The sequence below is a fragment of the Podarcis melisellensis genome (genome assembly GCF_964234715.1).
Source record: "Podarcis melisellensis genome assembly, chromosome: 10".
NCBI lineage: Eukaryota > Metazoa > Chordata > Lepidosauria > Squamata > Lacertidae > Podarcis > Podarcis melisellensis.
Window position 1 is genome coordinate 19,223,086 of NC_138542.1, and position 24,096 is coordinate 19,247,181.

Here is a 24,096-nt window from a genome sequence, read left to right on the forward strand (position 1 = left end):
TGAGGTCCAGCTCCGTGGGCCTTCTGGCCGTTCCCTCGCTGTGAGAAGTGAGGTTACAGGCAACCAGGCAGAGGGCCTTCTCGGTAGTGGCGCCCGCCCTGTGGAACGCCCTCCCATGAGACATATCTGAAGGCAGCCCTGTTTCGGGAAGTTTTTAATGTTTGATGTTTTATTGTGTTTCTCATATTCTGTTGGGAGCCGCCCAGAGTGGCTGGGGAAAACCAACCAGATGGGTGGGGTATAAATTTATTTATGTATTTATTTATTTATGATGAGGAGGAGGAGGAGCTGCCAGCCATTGGAGCCACACGGCTGCCATGTTCGGTTCTGATCCCGCTAACTCCCAAAGTCCTGCCATCATGCACACAATGTGGGTTCCCTCAATTGCCCTCACCACTGGTGCCTCACTGTGGTTGTCTGAAAGGGTTTCCCACATGGTGGGGTTAATATTGCCATCCTTCAGGTCACATTTGCAGATGCCGAGTTGGTCTGCCAATGAGCCCACTGCCTGATGCCAGCTTCCTGTAGAACACAACCTTAGGGATCCAGCAATCTTCCATTCTGTGGGCATGACTAACCCTGGCCTTCCCCATTTAAAAGTATAGCATAAAAGAAAGGTAGTCAGAAAGTTGCTTTGAGTCTTGAGTCTAGTTGATCTTTGAGTGTATTGCAGTAAATCAGGCATAGGCAAACTCTGGCCCTCCAGATGTTTGGAACTACAATTCCCATCAACCGCAGCTAACAGGACCAGTGGTCAGGGATGATGGGATTTGTAGTCCAAAACATCTGGAGAGCCAGAGTTTGCCTATGCCTGCAGTAAATAATCAAAATCTCTATTATTTAACTGCAGCAAAGACGAAAAAGCTTTCTTCTCATTTAAATGAGAAGGTGACTCGGAAACTACAACTAATCCAGAATGCGGCAGCTAGACTGGTGACTGGGAGCGGCCGCCGAGACCACATAACACCGGTCTTGAAAGACCTACATTGGCTCCCAGTACGTTTCCGAGCACAATTCAAAGTGTTGGTGCTGACCTTTAAAGCCCTAAACGGCCTCGGTCCAGTATACCTGAAGGAGCGTCTCCACCTCCATCGTTCAGCCCGGACACTGAGATCCAGCGCTGAGGGCCTTCTGGCAGTTCCCTCATTGCGAGAAGCAAAGCTACAGGGAACCAGGCAGAGGGCCTTCTCAGTAGTGGCGCCCGCCCTGTGGAACGCCCTTCCATCAGATGTCAAAGCGATAAACAACTACCTGACATTTAGAAGACATCTTAAGGTTCAGGGAAGTTTTTAACGTGTGATATTTTGCTGTATTTTTGGTTTCTATGGAAGCTGCCCAGAATGGCTGGGGAGGCCCAGCCAGATGGTCGGGGTATAAATAATAAATTATTATTATTATTATTATTATTATTATTATTATTATTATTATTATTATTATTAAATTAGGTAGCCGAAAAAGAATATGGGGGGGCAGTTCTGTATTTTGTTTGAAAGGATTTATGGACTTGATTCTGCTACTACTCACAAATTCTTGAGCTCAAAAGCATCCAGTTCCTTAATCTTTAGAATACATCCACCCAGCATAGCTGTCAACATTTCCCTTTTTTAAAGGGAAATTCCCTTATTCCGAATAGGATTCCTCACAAGAAAAAGGGAAAGTTGACATCTATGCCACCCAGCCAAGCCAACTGTTTTGCACCTAAGCTTGCTTGGTAGACCTCAGGGATCTAGAAAGAAAGAGAGAAAAATCAATAGTGCCAAAGTAGACCCTGTTATCCTCCTCACCCTTGGTGTAAAGACCACATAGCTAGAATAAAATGTCATGTATCGTTGGTAATCTTTGGCCCTCTCTAGTCCCTCCGCACTCTGAGGAATATTTCTCCACTCTCTTAAAAAACACCAACCCACACAGCCGCTTCCAGAAACTGCACAGATTGTTCAAAGTGCAGAAGGCTTTCAATATGTCCTCCACCTACGTCCCAGCGTGACATTCCACAAATGTCAGACTTGAGGAAATTCGGTGGATGTTGTTTTCCTTCACGCTTTGGAGTTTAGGGAATATTTTTTCTTCCCCTACAGTTCAGGCTTTGCAGTGTACCCCGATTTTTTTTGGGCTTTTTCCTTGGTAGTGCTCAGATGATGAAGAAAAAGTTCGGGCCGGGGAGTGGGGGTGGGAGAAGGCTTTGTGAAATTCACAGCAAATGAATTTTGTGTGTTGCAATTTTATCTAAATTATTGTCCTTGAGCTCTCTTGCAGTCAGTAGCATCTCCTCAGATGCGGCCAGCCCAACCATTACACAGAGCGAGCCAGTACAGCCTTTCTAGTCTTCCCTAAGCATGTCTACTTTCCTCAGGTGTAAGCAGTGTTTTTTTCCTTTAAAAATGTTTAGGGGAACTCTCATTCTGTCTGAGACTCAGGAAACACCATGACAGGAAAAGAGGTCGCTATCGGGGGTAGCAACGGAACTGACGATTCACCGTGCTAGAGAAGAAACTAAAAATTTTAATTTTTTAAGTTTTTTCTCCCATCAGATTCACAAAATGCTTAGGGCTAGGCGTACCCCTGTGTCCCCCCCCCCCCCCCCCGAAAAAAACACTGGGTGTAAGTGAGATTCAACTGCCTGTCTGGTCAGCTTCTGGCCATAGAAAGGGGAGGGCCATGTTTGGTCCTTTGCCTCAGGCAGCAAAAGCTTCTGGGCAGCCCTTTCCTAAGGGTTTATGGTGTACCAGAGTAGTAAGCAAAATGAGAGCTGGCAAGACTGGCTTGAATCTCACCAGAGTTACCGTCTTTCAGCTCTGGCATACCCTTCGACTGCCCCGATTAAATTGGGACATCCCATTTTGGGGTGCTGTGCTCTCAGCGCAGTGCCCCAAAATGTGTGAGAGTGTGGAACCCAAAATGGTATGTGTGGGGCATGTGATTTATGCAGAAGCATGGGGAGGAATATATGCATCCTGATTTTCAGCCTCAACATGTTGGAGGGTCTGCTTTGGCCCCAAACATTCACAATATGTGTGTCATGTTTATGGTCTGTCTCATTCGGAAACATGCCTGGTGTGTAAAATCAAAACTCCTCTCCTGGGGTGTAGCTCCCTCCATACTTAAATGGGAACTCATTGGAGACTTAGTTTGGCCTATGGAGCAAATACAGTCATACCTTATGATACGATTGCTTCTGATACGAGAGCCAGTGTGGTGTAGTGGTTAAGAGTAGTAGTCTTGTAATCTGGTGAACCGGGTTCGCTTCCCTGCTCCTCCACATGCAGCTGCTGGGTGACCTTGGGCTACTCACACTTCTCTGAAGTCTCTCAGCCCCACTCACCTCACAGAGTGTTTGCTGTGGGGGAGGAAGGGAAAGGAGAATGTTAGCCACTTTGAGACTCCCTAGGGTAGTGATAAAGCGGGATTTCAAATCCAAACTCTTCTTCTTCTTCTGGTTACGTGTTTTCAGGTTGCACACCACGGCAAACCCGGAAGTACCGGAACGGGTTATTTCCAGGTTTGGCCGCTCACACATGTGCAGAAGAGCTAAATCACTTCACGCGCTTGCGCAGACACGCCGCTTCAGGATGCGAACGCTGCGGGTTGAGGACGTGCCCTTGTCATGGATTACGTCCACAACCCGAGATTCCACTGTACCAGCAGCTGTGCTGAGTTGTTAATCTGTCATTTACCAATAATGACTACTCCTGAAGCTTTTCTGACTCATTATTTATTACGTATTCATTGTATTTATATCTCACTTTTTTCTCCAAGAAGGTGGCATACGTGGTTCTTCCCCCTCTTCAGATAATCCTCAGAACAACCCTGTGACATAGAGGCAGTGGCTGGCCCAAGGTCCTCTAGTGAGCTTCATGGCCAGGTGGAGATTTGAACCCAAGACTCAGGTCCTAGCACAGCACTAATCACCACACCATACTGGTTTTAGAGCAGACCCTTTTCAAGATTTCCTCACACAGCAATATTAAAATGTGGACACTTTTCCTCTAATCCACAAGATGCTACAAAGCAAATAAATGATATCCTCACTTCCAGACCCTCCAAGTGTCCCTATTTTCCAGGGACTGTCCTGGATTTACAGAAGCTGTCCTTCCTTTCATTGGAATTTTTTTTTTTTTTTTTTTTTTTTAGGGTATGGAGTTATGTGACCCCCAAGCCAAGGAGACTATACAACTTTCAGAAGACATCTGAAGGCAGCCCAGCAAAAAAAGTGTTGTGTGTTTTTTTTTAATGTTTCATGTTTCATTATGTTTTTTTATATGTTGGAAACTGCCCAGAGTGGTTGGGGCAACCCAGTCAGATGGGCAGGGTATAAATAATAAAATTATTATGGAATAGGACACCCTTATTTTCGTTGGAGAAACGTTGGAGGGCTTCCCAAAGGCTTGCAAGAATTATCTCTGTAGTGGGAAGTGCTTTTGACATTAGTCTAAACCACCGAGCCTAGGGCTTGTCAATCGGAAGGTCAGTGGTTCGAATCCCCATGACAGGGTGAGCTCCCATTGCTCTGTCCCAGCTCCTGCCAACCTAGCAGTTCAAAAGCACATCAAAGTTCAAGTAGATAAATAGGTACCACTCTGGCGGGAAGGTAAACAGCGTTTCCGTGCGCTGCTCCGGTTTGCCAGAAGCGGCTTAGTCATGCTGGCCACATGACCCGGAAGCTGTAAGCTCCCTCGGCCAGTAAAGCGAGATGAGCACTGCAACCCCAGAGTCATCAGCAACTGGACTTAACTATCAGCGGTCCTTTACCTTTACTATATGTTTACTGAGGGACGTCGTTGCTTCATTTCCTCGAGGGCTCTCACTGCAAGTGGCAGTACAGCTGGGATGATGGTTGGATCACATTCTCTGTAAGTCAAACGGCAAGTCCTAGGAAACTATTTTCCCTGTCCTCATGATGACTCAAGGGAATAGAATAGAACATGAAGCCAAGCTGGCATGCAGGCTCCAGGGAAAGTTTGCGTAGCTCGCATTCTCAGTTTCCTGTGCAGTTCCGAGAGAGATCTTGTTGACACAACCCTCACCCTTTCTCTCCTGTTCACACAGCTTCTCCCCCCTTTTGGAAAGTATCGTAATGACTGCTGGGAAACGATCCCTAACCATGCTTTTCCTGACAGAAAATGAAGTGTTTTCCCTTCCCCATCTCATGCAATTCCATTGGCAGAGAAACATGGAAGGATAACAGTTTCTGGGTCACACTCTTATGTTTTCTTCTCAGAGTTGTGTGTGTTGTGTGATGTAGTGGCAGATGCTGTTTGGTTGCCACTTTTGAAGTGAGGTCGAACTGCCTGCCTGGTCAGTCTTAGCTTTGCCTCAGGTAGCAAAATGTTTTAGGGAGCCCTCCAACAGTGTACATGTCTTTCAGTCAGAACTTGGTGAAACTCAGTTCCAGCACCTCTCAGGTGGGCGCCATTGCTATTTTTAAGAGAACGAGGTTCATGGTGAGTTCCAACACCTCTTTTTCTAGAAAAGAGCATACAGTGGTACCTCGGGTTAAGAACTTCATTCGTTCTGGAGGTCTGTTCTTAACCTGAAACTGTTCTTAACCTGAGGTACCGCTTTAGCTAATGGGGCCTCCCGCTGCCACCGCACGATTTCTGTTCTCATCCTGAAGCAAAGTTATTAACCCGAGGTACTATTTCTGGGTTAGCAGAGTCTGTAACCTGAAGCATCTGTAACCTGAAGTGTCTTTAACCCGAGGTACCACTGTAGAGTACATCGAACCCTGAGCTTTGTGTTTTTACTGGAATGACAGCATTCTATGTTGTAGGGGTGACCACCTACTTCCCTGAGATTTGTTCACCTGCGTAACCGTTTTGAAACATCCCTTATTGCTGCTGTGAGCTGAATCTGTTTTCTCTGGGATGGTTTTTTTATCAGGTACAGAATGAATATGATGGTGTGATGCTTGTCGTTGGCATTGTATTTGCTGTAGCAGCTTTGATTAGCCTGAATGGGCAGGATCTGGTTCTTTTTCCTTCAGAATCTGGATCATCCCAAGCAGCACATAATGTGTCAACATCAAAAGAGCATCACCGATTAACCTGTTGCCCTCCATCGGGACTCCAGTTCCCACCAGCAGCTCCCCAACCAGTGGCCAATGGTAAGCAAAGGTGAGAGTTGTCATCCAGCAACACCTAGAAGCTTTTGGGGTCCTTCATGCCTGAAGAAGAAAGCCTTGGTACCTTCCTGGCAACATGAGACTATTTGATGTGCACTCTATTATGGCAGCCAGAGAGAAAGTGGAAGTCTGGACAATACTAACTCAATCAGGCCAGTTTCCCTGAGGGTTTCTCCTTTTCTCTGGTTATTTTCTCTTACTGCCACAACACCATTTATTTATTTATTTTGTTTCAGCAAAGACACCAGGCCTATAAGGACTGCTGCTGTGGCTACCACCCAGGAGGACTCAGCGCCTGAGGGCCCCAATCCTGCCACTCACCACCTGGCCCAGGGCGGGGCCTGATGGGCTCTATAAAGGACTGCTGCCGCTGCTGCTGCTGGGCAGAAAGGGCTCCATTTTGTTTTGTTTTTGTTTAAATTACTCTTATTTTTTACCCATGTCATTTTAAACTGTGATATTAATGCTGTATTCTTAGTTTTAGATTTTGATCTATGTGGAAACTGTTTCCCAGTTGGTTGTGTATTTTTTTGATGTGGATTATTTATTGTTTATGACTTTTGTAATTATGTAAATCTTGTTATGCTGTAAGTCGCCTTGAGCATTGTTTTTTTAACTGTGGAAAGGCGGCATGCAAATGAAAAATGATGATGATGATGTGGCTCTGCACCATTTCTGTCTTCTTTGAGCTTCTGCGACCCACATAAATATATGAATCTGGCAGGTTTGCTCCAAGGATATCTGAGATGAGGGGTACACTTTGAGCAAATCATAGAATTGTAGAACTGAAAGGGACTAGCGGGGTCACGAAGAGTCGGACACCACTAAACGACTAAACAACAACAACAGCTCAACCCCATGCAATGCAGAAATCTCAACTAAAGCATCCACGACAGATGCTAAAAAACCAGGGAAGAGTGTACTTAATTTCAAAAGGAACAATGTACTGCATTAGTATCTTCTGCCCACATTGAACTCTTTCTTCATACAACATAGGAAGCTGCCTTAAAGGTAAAGGGACCACTGATTGTTAGGTCCAGTTGCGGAGGACTCTGGGGTTGCAGCGCTCTTCTCACTTTACTGGCTGAGGGAGCTGGCGTACAGCTTCCAGGTCATGTGGCCAGCATGACTAAGCCGCTTCTGACGAACCAGAGCAGCACACAGAAATGCCATTTACCTTCCTGCTGGAGTGGTACCTATTTATCTACTTGCACTTTGACATGCTTTCGAACTGCTAGGTGGGCAGGAGCAGGGACCGAGCAACGGGAGCTCACCACATCGCGGGGATTCGAACCGTCAACCTTCTGATCGGCAAGTCCTAGGCTCTGTGGTTTAACCCACAGCGCCACCCACATCCCTAGGAAGCTGCTTCATGCAGAGTCAAAACATTGGTTCATCCAGCTCAACACTGTCTGCAGGCTTTCTATCAGGGGACATTCCCAGTGTTAGGCAGAAATGCAAGGGATTAAACCTGGAGACCAGGTACTCTACCACTGAACTACAGCCCTTCCCCACTCAGAAACCCCACTGGGATGATAGTGAATTCAGCATGTGGAAGCCTCAGATAAACAATGAATAAAGAAATTAAATGTAAGCGAAAAGCTTTAAGGGTACTTTTTTTATGTAGGCCTGTGCAGACATTTTTGTTGTGCAGAACAGGGTGACTGTATACAGCAGAGTCTCATGCAGGTACTCCCATGTATGGTCAACTCCTAGGTAGTCCTAATGTGCAGGAACTTCGCATCATGTTGATCCATAGCTTTGTGGCAAAGTACATGCTTTGAGAGCAAAGGGTCCCTGGTTCAGTCTCTTGAATCTCCAGCCCAGTTGGGAGAGGCCCCTGTGTGAAATCTGTATGGTGTCAGCTGCAGGGTGGTAGACTGTCGGGCCAAATGGGGGAGGCATGGTAGGACACGTTCGCCCTGCAAGCTGGAGGTTCTCCATGTTAGAATTCCTGCTCCATGATTGCAGTCATGGGATTGTTGTCTTTCAATTGACGGTATATGTTTTGACTCCACAGAGTGGGAAGTGACGGAGACAGGATGTTTGTGTTACTGTGTTCCGTGAAGTGGGACTATTGTCCTTTGTTCTTTTCCTCTTTGCTGTCTGATGCTAGAGAGAGAGGGAGCCATGTTGCAGTGCTCCGTGTGTGTTTATATGTAAATAAAGTAGATTAGCCAAAATGCTGAGTTTCTGAGGTCTGTCACGCAAGTTGCAACGACTCTGCGGATCCTGACAGACTGTGCCGGTGTCTGTTAGCATCAGTCGCTGTGATGTTCGGGCAGAAGAAAGCTATCGAAGCTCCTGAACGATTGACCAGGAGCGAGAGAACATGCCAGTCGGGCATGTGTCTCTGCTAGGGTCCTACTCGAGTGTAGGCTGAGCTCCTGACACTCTGTCCCTGGTATAGAGAATAGTCTACACCCTCCCAACAGTCTCAGTACAACGTAGTTTCCTATGCTTCTCCTGCTTACATAGCACTGTTGGGGGGACAAATCTGAAGTACTGTTTTGGGGGGACAGGAGGTGGGTGGATGTGGGGTACTCCCTGGTCCTGAATGGGTTAACAGTGCCCCAGAAGGACCAAGTGTGCAGCCTTGGACTCACAGCTGTCCATGGAGGCACAGGTCAATTCTGTGTCCAGAGCAGCTGTCTACCAGCTCCATCTGGTATGCAGGCTGAGACCCTACCCGCCCGTGGACTGTCTCGCCAGAGTGGTGCATGCTCTAGTTATCTCCCACTTGGACTACTGCAATGCGCTCTACGTAGGGCTACCTTTGAAGGTGACTTGGAAACTACAACTAATCCAGAATGAGGCAGCTAGACCGGTGACTAGGAGCGGTCACTGGGTCCATATAACACTGGTCCTAAGGATCTTCACTGGCTCACAGTACAATTCAAAGTGTTGGTGCTGACCTTTAAAGTCCTAAATGGCCTCAGCCTGAAGGAACGTCTCCACCCCCATCATTCAGCCCAGACATTGAGATCTAGCTCCATGGGGTAGGCAACTCTCTTCAGTTGTATACCTTCTGCCTATATCTGCCACCACAAGAAAAGAATTTCTAGCTTTTTTCACAGGGTGATCATATCAAATGAGTCCATCCAAAATCTCAGGTATATCAAGAACCATCTCCTGCTATTCCCAGATGCTCCATATCCCAACATAACTTAGGTGACAAACTCATGGCACTCTGGGACAAAGACTGTTTTGTCACTTGAAAACCCAAACCTCCTTTATTGTAAATTCACGAGGCAGACATCAGAATTAAAATGCACAGGTCACTGAACAATTCCTTCTCTGTATAAAGAACATGTTCTGTGAAGTGGTACTTGGTATCAACAAGAACATCTAAAGAAACTACTTCTTCTTAGAAATCTCATCAGATAAAAAAAAAATGTACGTTCCAATATTTACAAATGAAAATGCTGGCGCATCCTTCGAAGCGTTGCTTGATGGTTTAATCGGTCTCTGTTCATATTCAAATATAAGAGTGGACTCTTGAAGCCTTTTACATTAGTCTATAGAACAGCTGCGGAACAACTTCGTACCTTTCTCTTAACCATCATTAAACTCTCATCTCGGTCATTTCCATTCCTGTTTCTTTGTTTTTCATCGCAGTGCTTCTGGGATTTCCACCTAAAAAAAAGAGGGGGGGAATTTTGTTTTTCTGATTTAGAAATATTAACTGGAAGGAAAAGAATCAGGTGGTCTAACTAGGAAAAGAGTCAATATCTAATATATTGAATGGTTATGAGGTAGTAAAAATATTATCCATGATACTGGAGCACTGCTATTCTTTTTAATGTTTAATATTATCCATGATACTGGAGCACTGGTTATTGTTTTTAATGTTTGACATTTTACTATGTCTTTATATGTGTTGAAAGCCACTCAGAGTGCCTGGGGCAATCCAGCCAGATGGGTGGGGTATAAAGAAAAAATATTATTATTGGAACACATAAGGAGAAAATGGCTAACAGGTGGCCTACAAAGCTATGTTATCTGGTACCTACTAGACCTACCAGATATTAACCAGGATTTGGTTTTGAAAAATCATTCCAGACAGATTTGTAAGGAAATCTCAAAATATTTTGTAAATTTCATATGCATGTTGGATTTCTTTGCCACATTCATTCTTATGAGATAAAAGCCTACCACACATCTTTCTACTGAGGGCAACTTTCTAGAAGCACATTCATTATTTCAAACAGGCTGACAATGGCCTATCTGAGTGCATGTACACTATGCTCTGAAGCTTAGGGCATGGTTGGGGAGCCTGTGGCCTTCCAGATGTTCTTGGACTCCAACCCCCATCATCCTAGACCAGTGTTTGCCAAACTTGGGTCTCCAGGTGTTTTTTGGACTACAACTCCCATAATCCCTAGCCAGAAAGAGCAGGGGTCAGGGATGATGGGAAGTGTAGTCCAAAAATATCTGGAGATCGAAGTTTGGGAAACCTTGTCCTAGGTCATTTGCTGGGTGGAGATGATGGGAGTTGGAATCCAACAACTATGGCTCTATGATTCTGACATCTGGAGGACAATAGTTTCCCATCCTTGCCCTACCAATAAGTGATGACCAACTTTATGGAACCTGAGCATCTATGGGAAGGGTTAGCTCTTGCTCTCAGGCCAGTGGGTGGAGCCTCTGGGTGCCACTTATACAGCAGGTGGCCACAGATGACGTAACAGGCATAGTCCCATGTCCACTTACAGGATTCTCCTACAAACTCACTCGTTAGTCTAAAAGCCTATTGTGGAAACAAAGCACAAGAGAGGCATGAGCTGAGTAATCTCTTCCTACCATACAGCTTGAGATGTTATGTAGACCTCTGGGACTGAGGGCCAATAGCATTTCTGAAACTGTAACAGCAGCTCACGCTACCAATGCACAGTTCTCAAGCTCTGAGTTGGGTGGCCTTGTTTCCTACTTTACGAGAAGCGGTTCTCTATTTGAAGGAGACTTCTATTTGAAGGGTTGCCCAGTTCAAAGATTTAAAGAACCCTAAGAAAGGAGAAGAGGGGCACTGAAATTGCCCACAAACAGCTCATGGAAAGCAGATTGGGTGGACACGCAGATCAACTGGTCACAGTCTTACAGAAATTATTTCTAAATTTACCTCTCAGTGTTAAATGGAATGTGAATTGAGTCACCGTTGGCTCATAATTCCCCTATTGGGGATTACGCATAATGACTGGAGAATGTACAAAATTCAGCAGAGATATGCAGATTCCCCAAAGCATGTTAGGGATTATGTCTATTGACCAGGAAATGTGCATGACTCCCTCTTCGTGGAAGGATTATGAACACATTCTACACAATGGCCGGCTGTTAGGCACATTAACTGCTCAGCTTACATTCCTCTTAAAATATACAAATAATATGTGTGTGTGCATCAGTACATGTATTTTTACGCAAAGCCCTATCCTTCTTCATTCCCCTTTTGTGATGCACAAGTGGTCACCTTGTGAAGGAAGGAGACCCCCACTCAAAACCCAACTGTAAGATTTCATCTTCTCTCTACTGGTCAGAAACCAGCCTGCTTTCTTTTCTTCACTGCTGACCCTAGACACCTGATTCGCTTCCACTCTGTTTTGTATTTTGAAGGTTCAATCCCTGGCATCTCCAGATAGTAGGTAAGTAGAGAACCTTGTCTGAAATGCTGGAGTACCCACTGTCGGTCAGAGTCAATAATACAGATTTAGATAGCAACTTCCTGTGTTGTTCTTATGAGAAGACTGGTCTTCGCACAATTGTTTCCTGTGTTTGCTTTTCAGGGGTCTGCTTATACTGCTACCACTATACTACACTACACTACACGTTTTCAAACAGATTAAATGTCTTGAAGTTCCTTCTTCCCCTCAGACTCACTTAGGAATTGAAATTGGTTAAAACAATGAAGCAGGGCATTTTTTTCCCCAGCCAAAGCTCACCAGAGCTCAGTTCTGGCACCTCTCAGCTGGGCGCCATTACCATTATAAGAGAACAAGGGAGGTGTTCACGGTGAGTTCCAGCACCTCTTTTCCTAGAAAAATAGCACTGCAAAGAAGCAAACTTTTAAAAGTGCTGAAGAAAATGTTATTTATTTGCAGCAGTACTCCAGTTACGTGATGCCCAACAGGGCCAGTTCCAAGTTTCTGGGGACGCTCAGGCAAAAAGGATATTACTTAAAGGGATGGTTTTTTTTTTCAAAGCTTGGTCAGTCATTACTTCAATAAAAATATCCATACCTCACATCTTAATTCTCATGTGCATGTTATTTGAATAGATAACTGGGAATGGTTTTAACTGAGACACTATATATATATATATATATATGATACAAATTGACACAAATTAATGTGTTTTATTTCTTTTAATGCAGTTAGAAATTTTTCTTGAATATTATGCGGTGATCCCCTTACTTTATAGTTTAACTATAAAGGTGGGGCAGGGGGAATAAAGAAAACCTCATGCTACTTTCTAAACAAAATCTATGGCTGGATCTACACTAATCTGAAAAACACTATTAAAAACCCTATAAAAATATAGCTCTCGACACAATTTCTCATTGGTGAAGATCGTTGCCCTACACTACAGCTCCCTCTGGGGTCACATTTTTATAATGCATTTTTAACGTTGTAACTCACCAGCATAGATTAGTCCTATCTTGTACCTGTGAGATGTGTTTCTATTTCGGAATGAAGACACTTACCCGCCTCAGCTGTTTCATGCTACTTGCACGAATTGCATCCATTAGATCACCATGAATGGATCTCACTGGAGTAGAAGGTCGGGTGGAGGGACGTGAGCCTTCCTCTGCCTTCTTGTCTGGGACTGATTTTAATGAATTTTTGATTTCCTTCAAGATCTCGTTCTCGTATTTTTTGCTCTTCTTGCCTTTCTTCTTTTTCTGCTTATTTTGTGGGGCCTTCTTGGCACTTTCCTGTTGTTTGATAACCTCTGCAATGTTCCTGGTTGGTGCCTTCTTTTCGGGAGTTATTGGAGGTGGGGGAGGGGGAGGGGGTGGTGGGGGAGGAGGAGATGGAGGCTGGTTTTTAACAGGGGGAACCTTCTTAGGAACCTTTGGAGAGGAACATGGCGAATTTCTTGGAGAAGAAGGGTGGATTTGAATAGATGAGACTTTCCTAGCAACCTTTGGAGAGGACCAAGGTGAACTTCGGGGAGATGAATAAGGCGAAGAACCAGGAGTTACTTTTTGCAAAGCTTTGGTCTTTGGATTGATGGCTCCATCCCCGCTGGCCTCTAGCTGTCTTTGCTCCTGTATCCGTTTCTGCCTTTGCTTATCCATGTTTCTTGTCAGGATGCTGGTCATGCTTATTCTTGGTCCTGCAAGCTCAAAGTGATACCCCAGTTTCACAATAGTCGTATTGTCCTTCAGGAGTTTGACAATGTCCATTTCGACCTGGCTGCCCATGATATGCCTTTGGTTGTGGAACCGCAATTCCGTCAAAACCTTGTTGTTCTGCAAAGCCCTCATGATAGCAAGGATTCCTTTGCCCGTGATGAAATTGGAATCCAGATTCAGATTCGAGATGTGCTGGTTCACTTTTAACATGCCGGCAATAGCCATCGCGGCATTGTCGTCCGCATGAGTGTTGGCCAAGCTAAAGGTCTTGACCACAGTGTTGTTCTTGAGGGCCTGTGCAAAATGCGTCAGCATCTGTGGTGTGATGTTTTCAATGTTGTTTAAGTTGACTTCCGTGGTGTCGGGATCATTGTTCCTGACTTTTTCCAGGGCATCTTCAATCACCGTCGGATTTCCACATGGGTGCATGGTGCCCACCCTGCAGCCCACATCTTCAGTATTCTTTTCACTATGGCCATTGGTAACAATTTCATTTGCATTCTTGCTACTTTTTTTTAGTTTAATGCTGAGCGAACTTCTTCTTTTTTCGGTGTCTGCAGCATTTTTACACGCTTCAGCAGGTTTCTTTTCTTCATCGTCGTCTGCACCACTTTCTTCTCCAGCGTCGTCATCTTCTTCCTCCTCATCCTCCTCTTCCTCCTTTTCCTCCTCTTCTTCATCTTCTTCAGTGAATGCCTCTTCGGAAACTTCGCTGTTACTTTCCGTGAAATATTCTTCATTAATTTCTTCTGATCCGTCTTCATCATCTTCTTGTTTAGAATCCTAAAAAAGAACGTAGGTTCAATGACTGTCAAAATAAAAACATACCTTATCATAAGGGTTCTCAGAGTTTTCTAGGGAGACAACCCTGGGGCTTTCCCAGATGCTAAGTTTTTCAAGTAAACATAATACACCATTATTTTTCATTCATTTCATGCGACCCAGGCATCATTCCTCATAAAAGTGTTTTTTTTCATCAAAAAACATCTCATGTAATATCTCAGTACATTGTGGACTGTCTCAATTTGGAAAGTTATGGCTATGGACACCCATTTGAGAATGTCCACAGCATCACAATGGGCAAGAAATGCATGATCTGATATTATTCTTCCCCTGTGTTCAAGTAGGGCAGGCATGGCCAAACTTGGACCTCCAGCTGTTTTGGGACTGCAATTCCCATCATCCCTGACCACTGGTCCTGCTAGCTAGGGATAATGGGAGTTGTAGTCCCAAAACAGCTGGAGGGCCAAGTTTGGCCATGCTGATGTAGGGGAACAGTGATGTTGAGAGAAATGGGCATACATGAAAAACTGACATACACCAGGAAGGCCGAACTGGTTTTGCTGGTCAAAAGAAAACTCAGGGCACTTTCCTGAGTAGAAATAACTGTTGGCGTTTTGCAACTTTGACCTGTTGCAGGACCTTAGGCAGACCTTAGCAGAGTTCTCAAAAGCAATCTGTTGCAGGCAGGATGGATGAAGCAGGAACCAGTAACATGTTACTTATAGGTGTGTTTATTACTTACAGCAGACTGTACAAGTTACTATGTATAGAACAGATACGTGGATCTTAACTAACTCTCTCTTACAAAACCAAACGACTCTTCGACTCCACACTGACCAAACACATACCAGTCAGTAGGTCATAAATCATTATGCCTGTGTGAGACCTTGACCAATGGTAGAGCTGTTTCCAGGCCTCTGTATCTCCAGGCAGAAATTACTCCTTTCTGCTCAGTCATCTTTGGCTGTTGGCCAACTCTTAATTGATTCTGTGTGAAGCTGCACAGAATTGCACGTAGTCAAAAAGCCAACAATAACATGCAAGTTCTGGTCTTGGGGATGGAGGGACAGATACACAGACAACACCGGCCTAATGTGGGGTGTATCGGCTGGTAAATTGAAGTTCATGCAAGACTCAGGAGAGTATAGAGGACTAACAAAAAAGAGCTGGACCATAAAGAAGGCTGATTGCCGATTGATGCTTTTGAATTATGGTGCTGGAGGAGACTCTTGAGAGTCCCATGGACTGCAAGAAGATCAAACCTATCCATTCTTAAGGAAATCAGCCCTGAGTGCTCACTGGAAGGACAGATTCTGAAGCTGAGGCTCCAATACTTTGGCCATCTCATGAGAAGAGAAATCTCCCTGGAAAAGACCCTGATGTTGGGAAAGATGGAGGGCACAAGGAGAAGGGGATGACAGAGGATGAGATGGTTGCATAGTGTTCTCGAAGCTAGCAGCATGAGTTTGACCAAACTGCGGGAGGCAGTGGAAGACAGGAGTGCCTGCCGTGCTCTGGTCCATGGGGTCACAAAGAGTCGGACATGACTAAACGACTAAACAACAACAACAACAACAAAGAAGGAAATAGAGGTGGTCCATGAAGGGAGGCACTGATCCTTCCCTTTGCAATGATTGCGTTCCCATGAGCAGGCATGTTCATCTGTGTATTGTACCCATGCAACATTATGTTTAGGTTACAATTAATATGAGATGAATAAAACCTAAACTTTGGCAAGAAGTGCTCATGTTAACACAAAGAAAGGTGATTCACCAAAAGACAACTATTGGCTTGCGGGGCTTTGTTTTAAATTCTGGTCACCCTACAGTATGACGGGCCACAAGCTAAGAACAAATATTTCTTGGTCTGTTAAAAAAACCCCTCAAATATTCACCCCACCCTGCAAAAAACCAAATGAAAGTATGGCCATCTCAGGGTCACACTGGGCTAAGCAAACGTTTGTTGAACGTGTGCTTAAAACTGGGCAGCTGCTATTTACAGTAAACGGCACCGCTGGGAGAAACACCAGCTCAGGGAGATGATTGTTTGGTTAGGAAACATCACAAGGAGGAAAAATTACGAATACGCCCTTTTTTCTCTCCTGTTCTGAACCACCACAAAGAAGTGGCCAGTGCTATGCTACTTAGCCTCATTCCGTATTTTCTAAACTTTGTGGCCCATACTACAGTTGCCAGCAATAGCGGCATTGCAATCAGTGACTGGGACTGAAATCACAAGTAAAAATCCTAGCAAACGCTAGAAAGAATTGTGGGACCCTTGCCCCATTTGGACTGCACACAGAGGACTCCATTGCCGCCTCTCCTGGTATGCCCCACGGAGGACCTTAAGGTCCACAAATAACAACACCTTGGAGGTCCCAAGTCGCAAAGTGGTTAGATTGGTCTCAACTAGGGCCAGGGCCTTTTCAGTACTGGCCCTGACTTGGTGGGACGCTCTGTCATAAGAGACTAGGGCCCTGCGGGACTTGACATCTTTCCACAGGGCCTGCAAGACAGAGCTCTTCCGCCTGGCCTTTGGTTTGGACTCTCAGTCTGACCCTTATGTTTCCCTCCCCTTATGGTTTTGATCTATGGGCTACTATTAAAATGAGGCTGCATTTTAAATTATATTTTAACCTGTATTTTAAATTGGTTTATTTTATTTTTTGATCTATGGGCTACTATTAAAATGAGGCTGCATTTTAAATTATATTTTAACCTGTATTTTAAATTGGTTTATTTTTTTTTTATTGTAATTTTACTGGTGTTAGCCGCCCTGAGCCCAGCTCTGGCCGGGGAGGGCGGGGTATAAATAAATTTTTATCATCATCATTTCTGACCTGTTGGCGGTGCATTTTGGAGGAACAGGAGTCCTAAGTCATCCCTCCCTCTTTGCTTGATGCGGGTTATGCCTGTTGCAAACATGACAACAGTCAGAAACAGAGAGAGGAAGGACTGGATGAGATATGGCAGTTTCATACAGACCCCCTTCATCCCTCCTAGCATCCATTCCACTACAGTGGTACCTCAGGTTAAGTACTTAATTCGTTCCAGATGTCTGTTCTTAACCTGAAACTGTTCTTAACCTGAAGCACCACTTTAGCTAATGAGGCCTCCCGCTGCTGCCGCGCCGCCAGAGCACGATTTCTGTTCTCATCCTGAAGCAAAGTTCTTAACCTGAAGCACTATTTCTGGGTTAGTGGAGTCTTTAACCTGAAGCATATGTAACCCGAGGTACCACTGTACTTCTTTTGGTGCCTGGCTGAGTTGGGGAGAAACCAGAGCTCTGCTCAGTCCTTCTGGAATCTTCTGCACGTGGGGCCATTGCTTACTGTGCAAGTGGATTGTACTATAAACGTTTGCAGCTAAAATTACAATAATATAATTGTGCTTGAAACAGAGAGCGGTTTCAGAGAGAAGTGCCAATCGGCCTCAAGTGTAGGCTGAAATTAAGTATAGCATTAACTGTGCTTGTACCGTCCCAGATCTAAACATAATGATCGTTGCTATTTGGGTATAATATACTGCGCTACAGAGCTCTGAATCCTTGTTGCATCCCCATCTTTACTTTAGGTTACATTATTATTCATTCGCTATTTGTTACCTTCAGAGAAGCTGCATGGCAAAACTATAGTAATCCCTTGACTGCATACCAGCACCCTGGGCTGCAGAGTTTGGATACATTCCTCTAGCTGGGTTCTGATAAGCGCCAATCAAGGAGTGAGATAATTCCATGGCAGCCAACTGAATGATGCTGCTTTGCACTGGTGGAGAATGTGGCTGTATCAGTTCAGTGGTAAATATAGCCCTATAATCTGTATACTGTTAGGAATTTTATTCCCCTCCTTGGTTTGTTTTTCACCGCGCTGCTCTACAAAAACAAGTGATTATGTTTCAAAAGAAGCAGAGGCACGTATGAGAAAAATGACTACCTCAAAGGAACTGTGTAGCTTGGCAGTTGTCGAAACACTCTCATATATAATTTTGTGAAATACCTTTCATTTAGTCTGGTCTTCGTAAATTACTTTGCCTACCAGGAAGGAAGGAACTCTCAGGTGGGTTGCTGAGAGAAGAAATGGAAGTTACCAGCTGCGAGATGGGAAGGTCCACTCCTTTTTGTGTGAAATAAGGATTAAGATATATCCTTCACAGAAGGCTCTGTATTTTATTTCTCTCCCTCCCTCCTATTTTCCTTCCTTCCTTCCTTCCTTCCTTCCTTCCTTCCTTCCTTCCTTCCTTCCTTCCTTCCTTCCTTCCTTCCTTCCTTCCTTCCTTCCTTCCTTCCTTCCTTGGTTTTCTTTTCTTCTCTATTTTTATTTAGATTAGTTTGTTCTTTATTGTATTCTATGTTGAAAACTTTCAACAAAAACTCAGATAAAGAAATAATAAGTTACTTTGCCTATCCAAGAAGGACTTTCCCCCACGTAACTATTCATAACAGCCAGAATGATTTGGTAGATAGAATATGGGCCCAATACACATCCTTTTCAATAAATTAAAAGCAAATATAGATCAAACAGTTACTTGCTGTTTGCTCTGTGATGTTTTGATTCTGATACATTTGTGTGTGTTTGACAAATTCTTTCTAAATGTTGTGACAATGATTTATTCTTTTATAAATAAGCCTTCACTATATGAGGAGGGTGGATTTAAAACTCTCCTCAGCCCTGAACAGACTGGCAATTAAACTAATTCTTAGCTTTAATTGTGTAAAATGAGACTGATAGCCCAAACTTGAATTTGTTTTTCAAGCAACGCAGGATATTTTTAATTTGGAAAATATATTTTCATTTTGTGACTAGGATAATCCTTTAAAGACCATTATTGCCTGCTAATGTATGGTGACTGGGATCCAGGAAATACATAATGCTTCGAATCATAAACTACAGTTAAAGGATTAAGGCTGTGATTCTATATTTAATTCCTGGGAGCAAGCCCCACTGAACTCAGTAGGACTTAGATTTTAGTGTACATGTATAGGATTGCCCTGCAAAAATGAACCATTGGATTATGTAGTCCTTTTCCCAATGCTTCATGCACAAATTACACTCTTATCCTGAACAGTTTTGGTTCTTTCTGCTTCTCAGTTTTCCGATCTTAAATTCAGTCCTTCACCTGTTTGCAGAAGTTAACAAATTTTATTTTTAAAAATATTCTCATGAAAATTATTCAGCATTTTAATGCGAACTTCTCCTAATAAACACATTTTTGAATGCAGTTTTGATGAATGCACACATTCTCGCAAGTGATTTCTCCTGATATAATGAATGTCATTTTCACAAATATATTAACCCTTAAGCACATTTTTTACCTAATATATACATTTTTTGTAAACCATGGTTGATTGGAGAACTACATTGCATAGTTTGAAGTACAAATTTGGAAGGATGGCTGTTTCAGTTCTCATGGTGTTTTAGAAAGGGCAGATTTGATAAAAGATAGCTTGAAATGTGAACTGAATCGAATTCACCACCATACCTCATCCTGAATAACCTTAACCATTATGTAACATGAGTCAGGTTAAGATAACTAGCCTGGATAAGACAGAAGCTGGTTGGCATTAACCATGGCAAAGATGACCATGGAGAGATGGACAGGACGACTTCACATGAAGGATGGGGCATCTATACCCTTCAATAATAAGTGGTTTCTATAAACACCAACACAATAAAGGCCAAAGAGCTCTGAGTGTCCTGAAATTCTCTGGAGTTTGGGAAGCACATTTGTGTTGTGGCTGCTTTCAGAGGGGAGCCCCAGAAATCTCACTATACCTGTATACCTGAAGGAGCGTCGCCACCGCCATCGTTCAGCCTGGACACTGAGGTCCAGCGCCAAGGGCCTTCTGGCGGTTCCCTCACTGCGAGAAGTGAGGTTACAGGCAACCAGGCAGAGGGCCTTCTCGGTAGTGGCGCCTGCCCTGTGGAACACCCTCCCATCAGATGTCAAGGAAATAAACAACTATTTTACTTTTAAAAGACAACTGAAGGTGGCCCTGTTTAGGGAAGTTTTTAATGTCTGACGCTGTATTGTTTTTAATGTGCAGTTGGAAGCCACCCAGAGTGGCTGGGGAAACCCAGCCAGATGAGCAGGGAATAAATAATAAATTATTGTTATTGTTATTATTACTATGCACACTGATCTTGGGATCCTGTCTATTGATAGCAATGCAAATTATCCGCTCTGGAGTTATGTACACATTAGCAGCTTAAAATACGGCAAGGTTACCTCCCCCTTTGCATTTCAAGTTACATCAGCAACTCCTATTCCTGAAGCTGTAATTTGCGTGTGCGCAATGGCTGTCGCAAATGAGCTAGGCTAGGCTGAGAGCTGGCTCAAGGTCACCTAGCAAGTTTCATGGTTGAAGAGGGATTTAAATCCTGGTTTCCCAGGTCCTATGGGAAACCACAGAGCCTAGGACTTGTCGATCAGAAGGTCAGCGGTTCGAATCCCCGCGACGGAGTGAGCTCCCATTGCTCGGTCCCTGCTCCTGCCAACCTAGCAGTTCAAAAGCACGTCAAAGTGCAAGTAGATAAATAGGTACCACTGCGGTAGGAAGGTAAACGGCATTTCCGTGTGCTGCTCTGGTTCGCCAGAAGTGCCTTAGTCATGCTGGCCACATGACCTGGACGCTGTATGCCGGCTCCCTCGGCCAGTAAAGCAAGATGGGCATTGCAACCCCAGAGTCTGCCACGAATGGACCTAATGGTCAGGGGTCCCTTTACCCTTTAACTTTACCTTCCCAGATCCTAGTCCAACACTCTACATGACACACTGTCATGCCTGTCTCAGATACACATGCCTCAGTTTAACTGTGAAGTCAATGTGGCTCGCATTTTCAAATCGGATGGAAGTGGGTTTGCAGGAAAACGCATCAAACCACAGCATTTCTCAAGAAATTGCAGGACATGTAAGGATCGTGGCTAATGTCATGTGTATACAGCTTCAAATGCCAGGACTGGGAGTGCACTGGAGCCAGAGTAAATTGTAATGTGTATACAACAAAGGCTGCTGTGCATCCTTCAGAAATCTGTATCGGCACAATCCTGTCACCGTTAGGCACTTTCAAGTTTTTCATGTGTCAGTGGAAGTGTTTTGCATTTGCTTATTCCCCTCCCCTACTGCAATCAAAGAAACATAAAAGTACTCAAGTCTGTCTCAATCATTCCCATTATTTTCTGCCCAACCACAGGCTACACTCTTCGCTCTCTACAGCAAAATGTCCTTGAAAGTCTCTTGAGATTTTAAATCTGTTTGTGATAGACTTTCTGTTGAATAGAACCAAAGGAAGAGGCCAACTATAGGAATGGAACTAGGTGGGGAGTTCAAGACAATGGCCAATGACTATAAAGAATTTTGTACCTGAAATGTGCTATTGAAACCTACAGTTTGAGCTATACATTTAAGCCCAATGAAAGAGTCAATTCCTCCTGGGATTCTGCCATCCCTTCCTCATATATAGACTGGTCACATTTTAAAATGATCGCTCATTGTAAGTTAGGTACAGTTGAATGCAAATACTAAAAAAAAGTTACTGGTTTTAACAGGCTTCCTCAACCTTGACCCTCTAGATGTTTTGAGACTACAATTCCCATCACCCCTGACCATTGGTCTGGCTAGCTAGGGATCATGGGAGTTGTAGGCCAAAGAATATCTGGAGGGCTAAGGTTGAGGAAGCCTAGGTTCTAAGATAATGTTTTTGAATCGACTGGAGTTTTTTTTTTTAAAAAAAGTTATCTTTCCTCCAACTGAAGGCAATGCAGCTGAGAACACACACCTTGCAAACAACAAAGTAGCATATCATGCCGTGTGTTTTTTTAGTTTAGCCCTCACTTTGTTCTGCTCGTTTTCTACAAGTCTGTATTGTGAAAAGCTGGGAAACATTTTAAAACTCGTGTTCCTGTTTATGGTATTAAGATATAGCATCTCAGAAGCCCTCAACCATTGTTAATATGTACATCACTTGACTCTCCTTCAACAAAAGTGAATTTTCAGTGACATTCTACAGGGATGAGGAACTGACGACCTTCCAGGTATTGTTGGAACACAACTCCCATCATCTTGACTATGCTGGCCAGACTTCAGGAGGCCCTCAGCACAGTTCGGCCACTATCAGTGCCTCCACCACGACCACCCCTCATGTTGCCGCTGGACCTCCCAATTCCTTTTGTGGGAGCAGCTTCGCCCTCCTCCTCTGCTCTGTCCTGTCACCTCCCCTTCCTCTTGTTCACCTGTGACAATGGTGGTGACACCGGCAGATTTTCTGCCACCTCCTCAGCACCTGGGTTATTATTATATTTATTTAATACACTTGTATACTGCCCTATACCACCCCAAAGGTCCTTCTCTGAGCCTGCAATTCAGGCTAGAAGAATGTCTACCACTATTACTTCTAAAAAATAGATAAAATGCTAAGTCCAGAATGCGGCAGCTAGACTGGTGACTGGGAGTGGCCGCCGGGGACCACATAACACTGGTCCTGAGAGAGATCTGCATTGGCTCCCAGTACGTTTCCGAGCACAATTCAAAGTATTGGTGCTGACCTTTAAAGCCCTAAACAGCCTCGGTCCTATATACCTGAAGGAGTGTCTTCACCCCCATCATTCTGCCCAGACACTGAGATCCAGCGCTGAAGGCCTTCTGGCGGTTCCCTCATTGCGAGAATTGAGGTTACAGGGAACCAGACAGAGAGCCTTCTCAGTAGTAGCCCCGGCCTGTGGAACGCCCTCCCTTCAGATGTGAAGGAAATAAGCCGCTATCTTATTTTTAGAAGACATCTGAAGGCAGCCCTGTTTAGGGAAGTTTTTAATATTTGATGCTGTATTGTTTTTAACACTCGATTGGAAGTTGCCCAGAGTGGCTGGGGAAACTCAGCCAGATGGACGGGATATAAATAAATTATTATTATTATTATTATTATTATTATTAGTTATAAAGTTCTTCTAACCAATGCAGGAAACTGGTGGTGGTGCATTCACACCCAGAATGTCTGGTTGTGAGAAGAAGGGCACTCTTAGCCCTTGCTCAGGCACAACGTGGAGGTGGAGAGTGATGGTAGATGGCTTTCCAGCCACTGTGGTTGGGAGCTCATCTTGGTTCCCAAGCGTTGCCCGCAGCACCACCACCTGGGCCTAGCAGTGAGGCAGGTTGGATCAACGAGGGCCCAACCTGGCTGTCTCCTGCCACCTGCCCTGATGCTAGCTGGAGAAGATAGGAGTTCTACATTTCTCCAATAAATACTGCCCCCGTTCATCAATGAGTTAAGCAAGCATTGTGGGAGAAATACAGTTTGAACAAGAATAGAAAATGAGAAGAAGTATTTCTGGGAGACAGTTCAAAGCATTTTTGAGCCTACCTTTTCACACGCCCCCATTCTCTCTCTTTCCAGTAGTTTCCTGGTCTCCCTTTCCCAATAGGCCATTAGTGCCTCCCGGCTGAAAGTTCCCGTTGGCGTTTTCTCCGTGAGACTTTTTTGCCTGTGTCCCACCGGAAGGTTCCGGTCAGGCTCAATGTCCTCCAGCTCTCTCTCCAACTCCTTCAGCTCCTCATCGGTCAGAGAAGCCAGCAGCTCATCTTCATCTAGCTCCTCGTATTTACTAAGCTCTCGCCTGTAGCCAAAGGTAGACATGGTCCCTTCTGTCGTTAGGCTGGTGCAAATCTGAAACTGCAATGCGGCATTCACGAAAAGCTTGAATCGAGGCGTCTGTATCTGATTTGGCCAGCAACTGTTTTCCCCGAGTGGCTGCGGCACCCTTTAAAAAGTGTTCCTAGGGGATTGCGACAATGTGCGGAAGGATGAAAGCATGTTCTGTTTTAAGCATCAGACGTCAGACAGCAAGAGAGTCGAA

General features: G+C 44.4%; 1 protein-coding gene across 1 annotated transcript; it reads right to left on the minus strand.

Moving 5' to 3' along the window:
• Positions 1 to 9,326: 9,326 nt before the first annotated feature.
• LMOD2 (leiomodin 2) lies at positions 9,327 to 24,096 on the minus strand. Its single transcript, XM_081928854.1, has 3 exons — positions 23,604 to 24,096; positions 12,816 to 14,252; positions 9,327 to 9,757 (listed from the first exon to the last, which is right to left on the minus strand). The coding sequence occupies exons 1-3, from the start codon at positions 23,874 to 23,876 to the stop codon at positions 9,731 to 9,733; spliced, it is 1,737 nt and encodes a 578-aa protein (XP_081784980.1). The 5' UTR covers positions 23,877 to 24,096; the 3' UTR covers positions 9,327 to 9,730.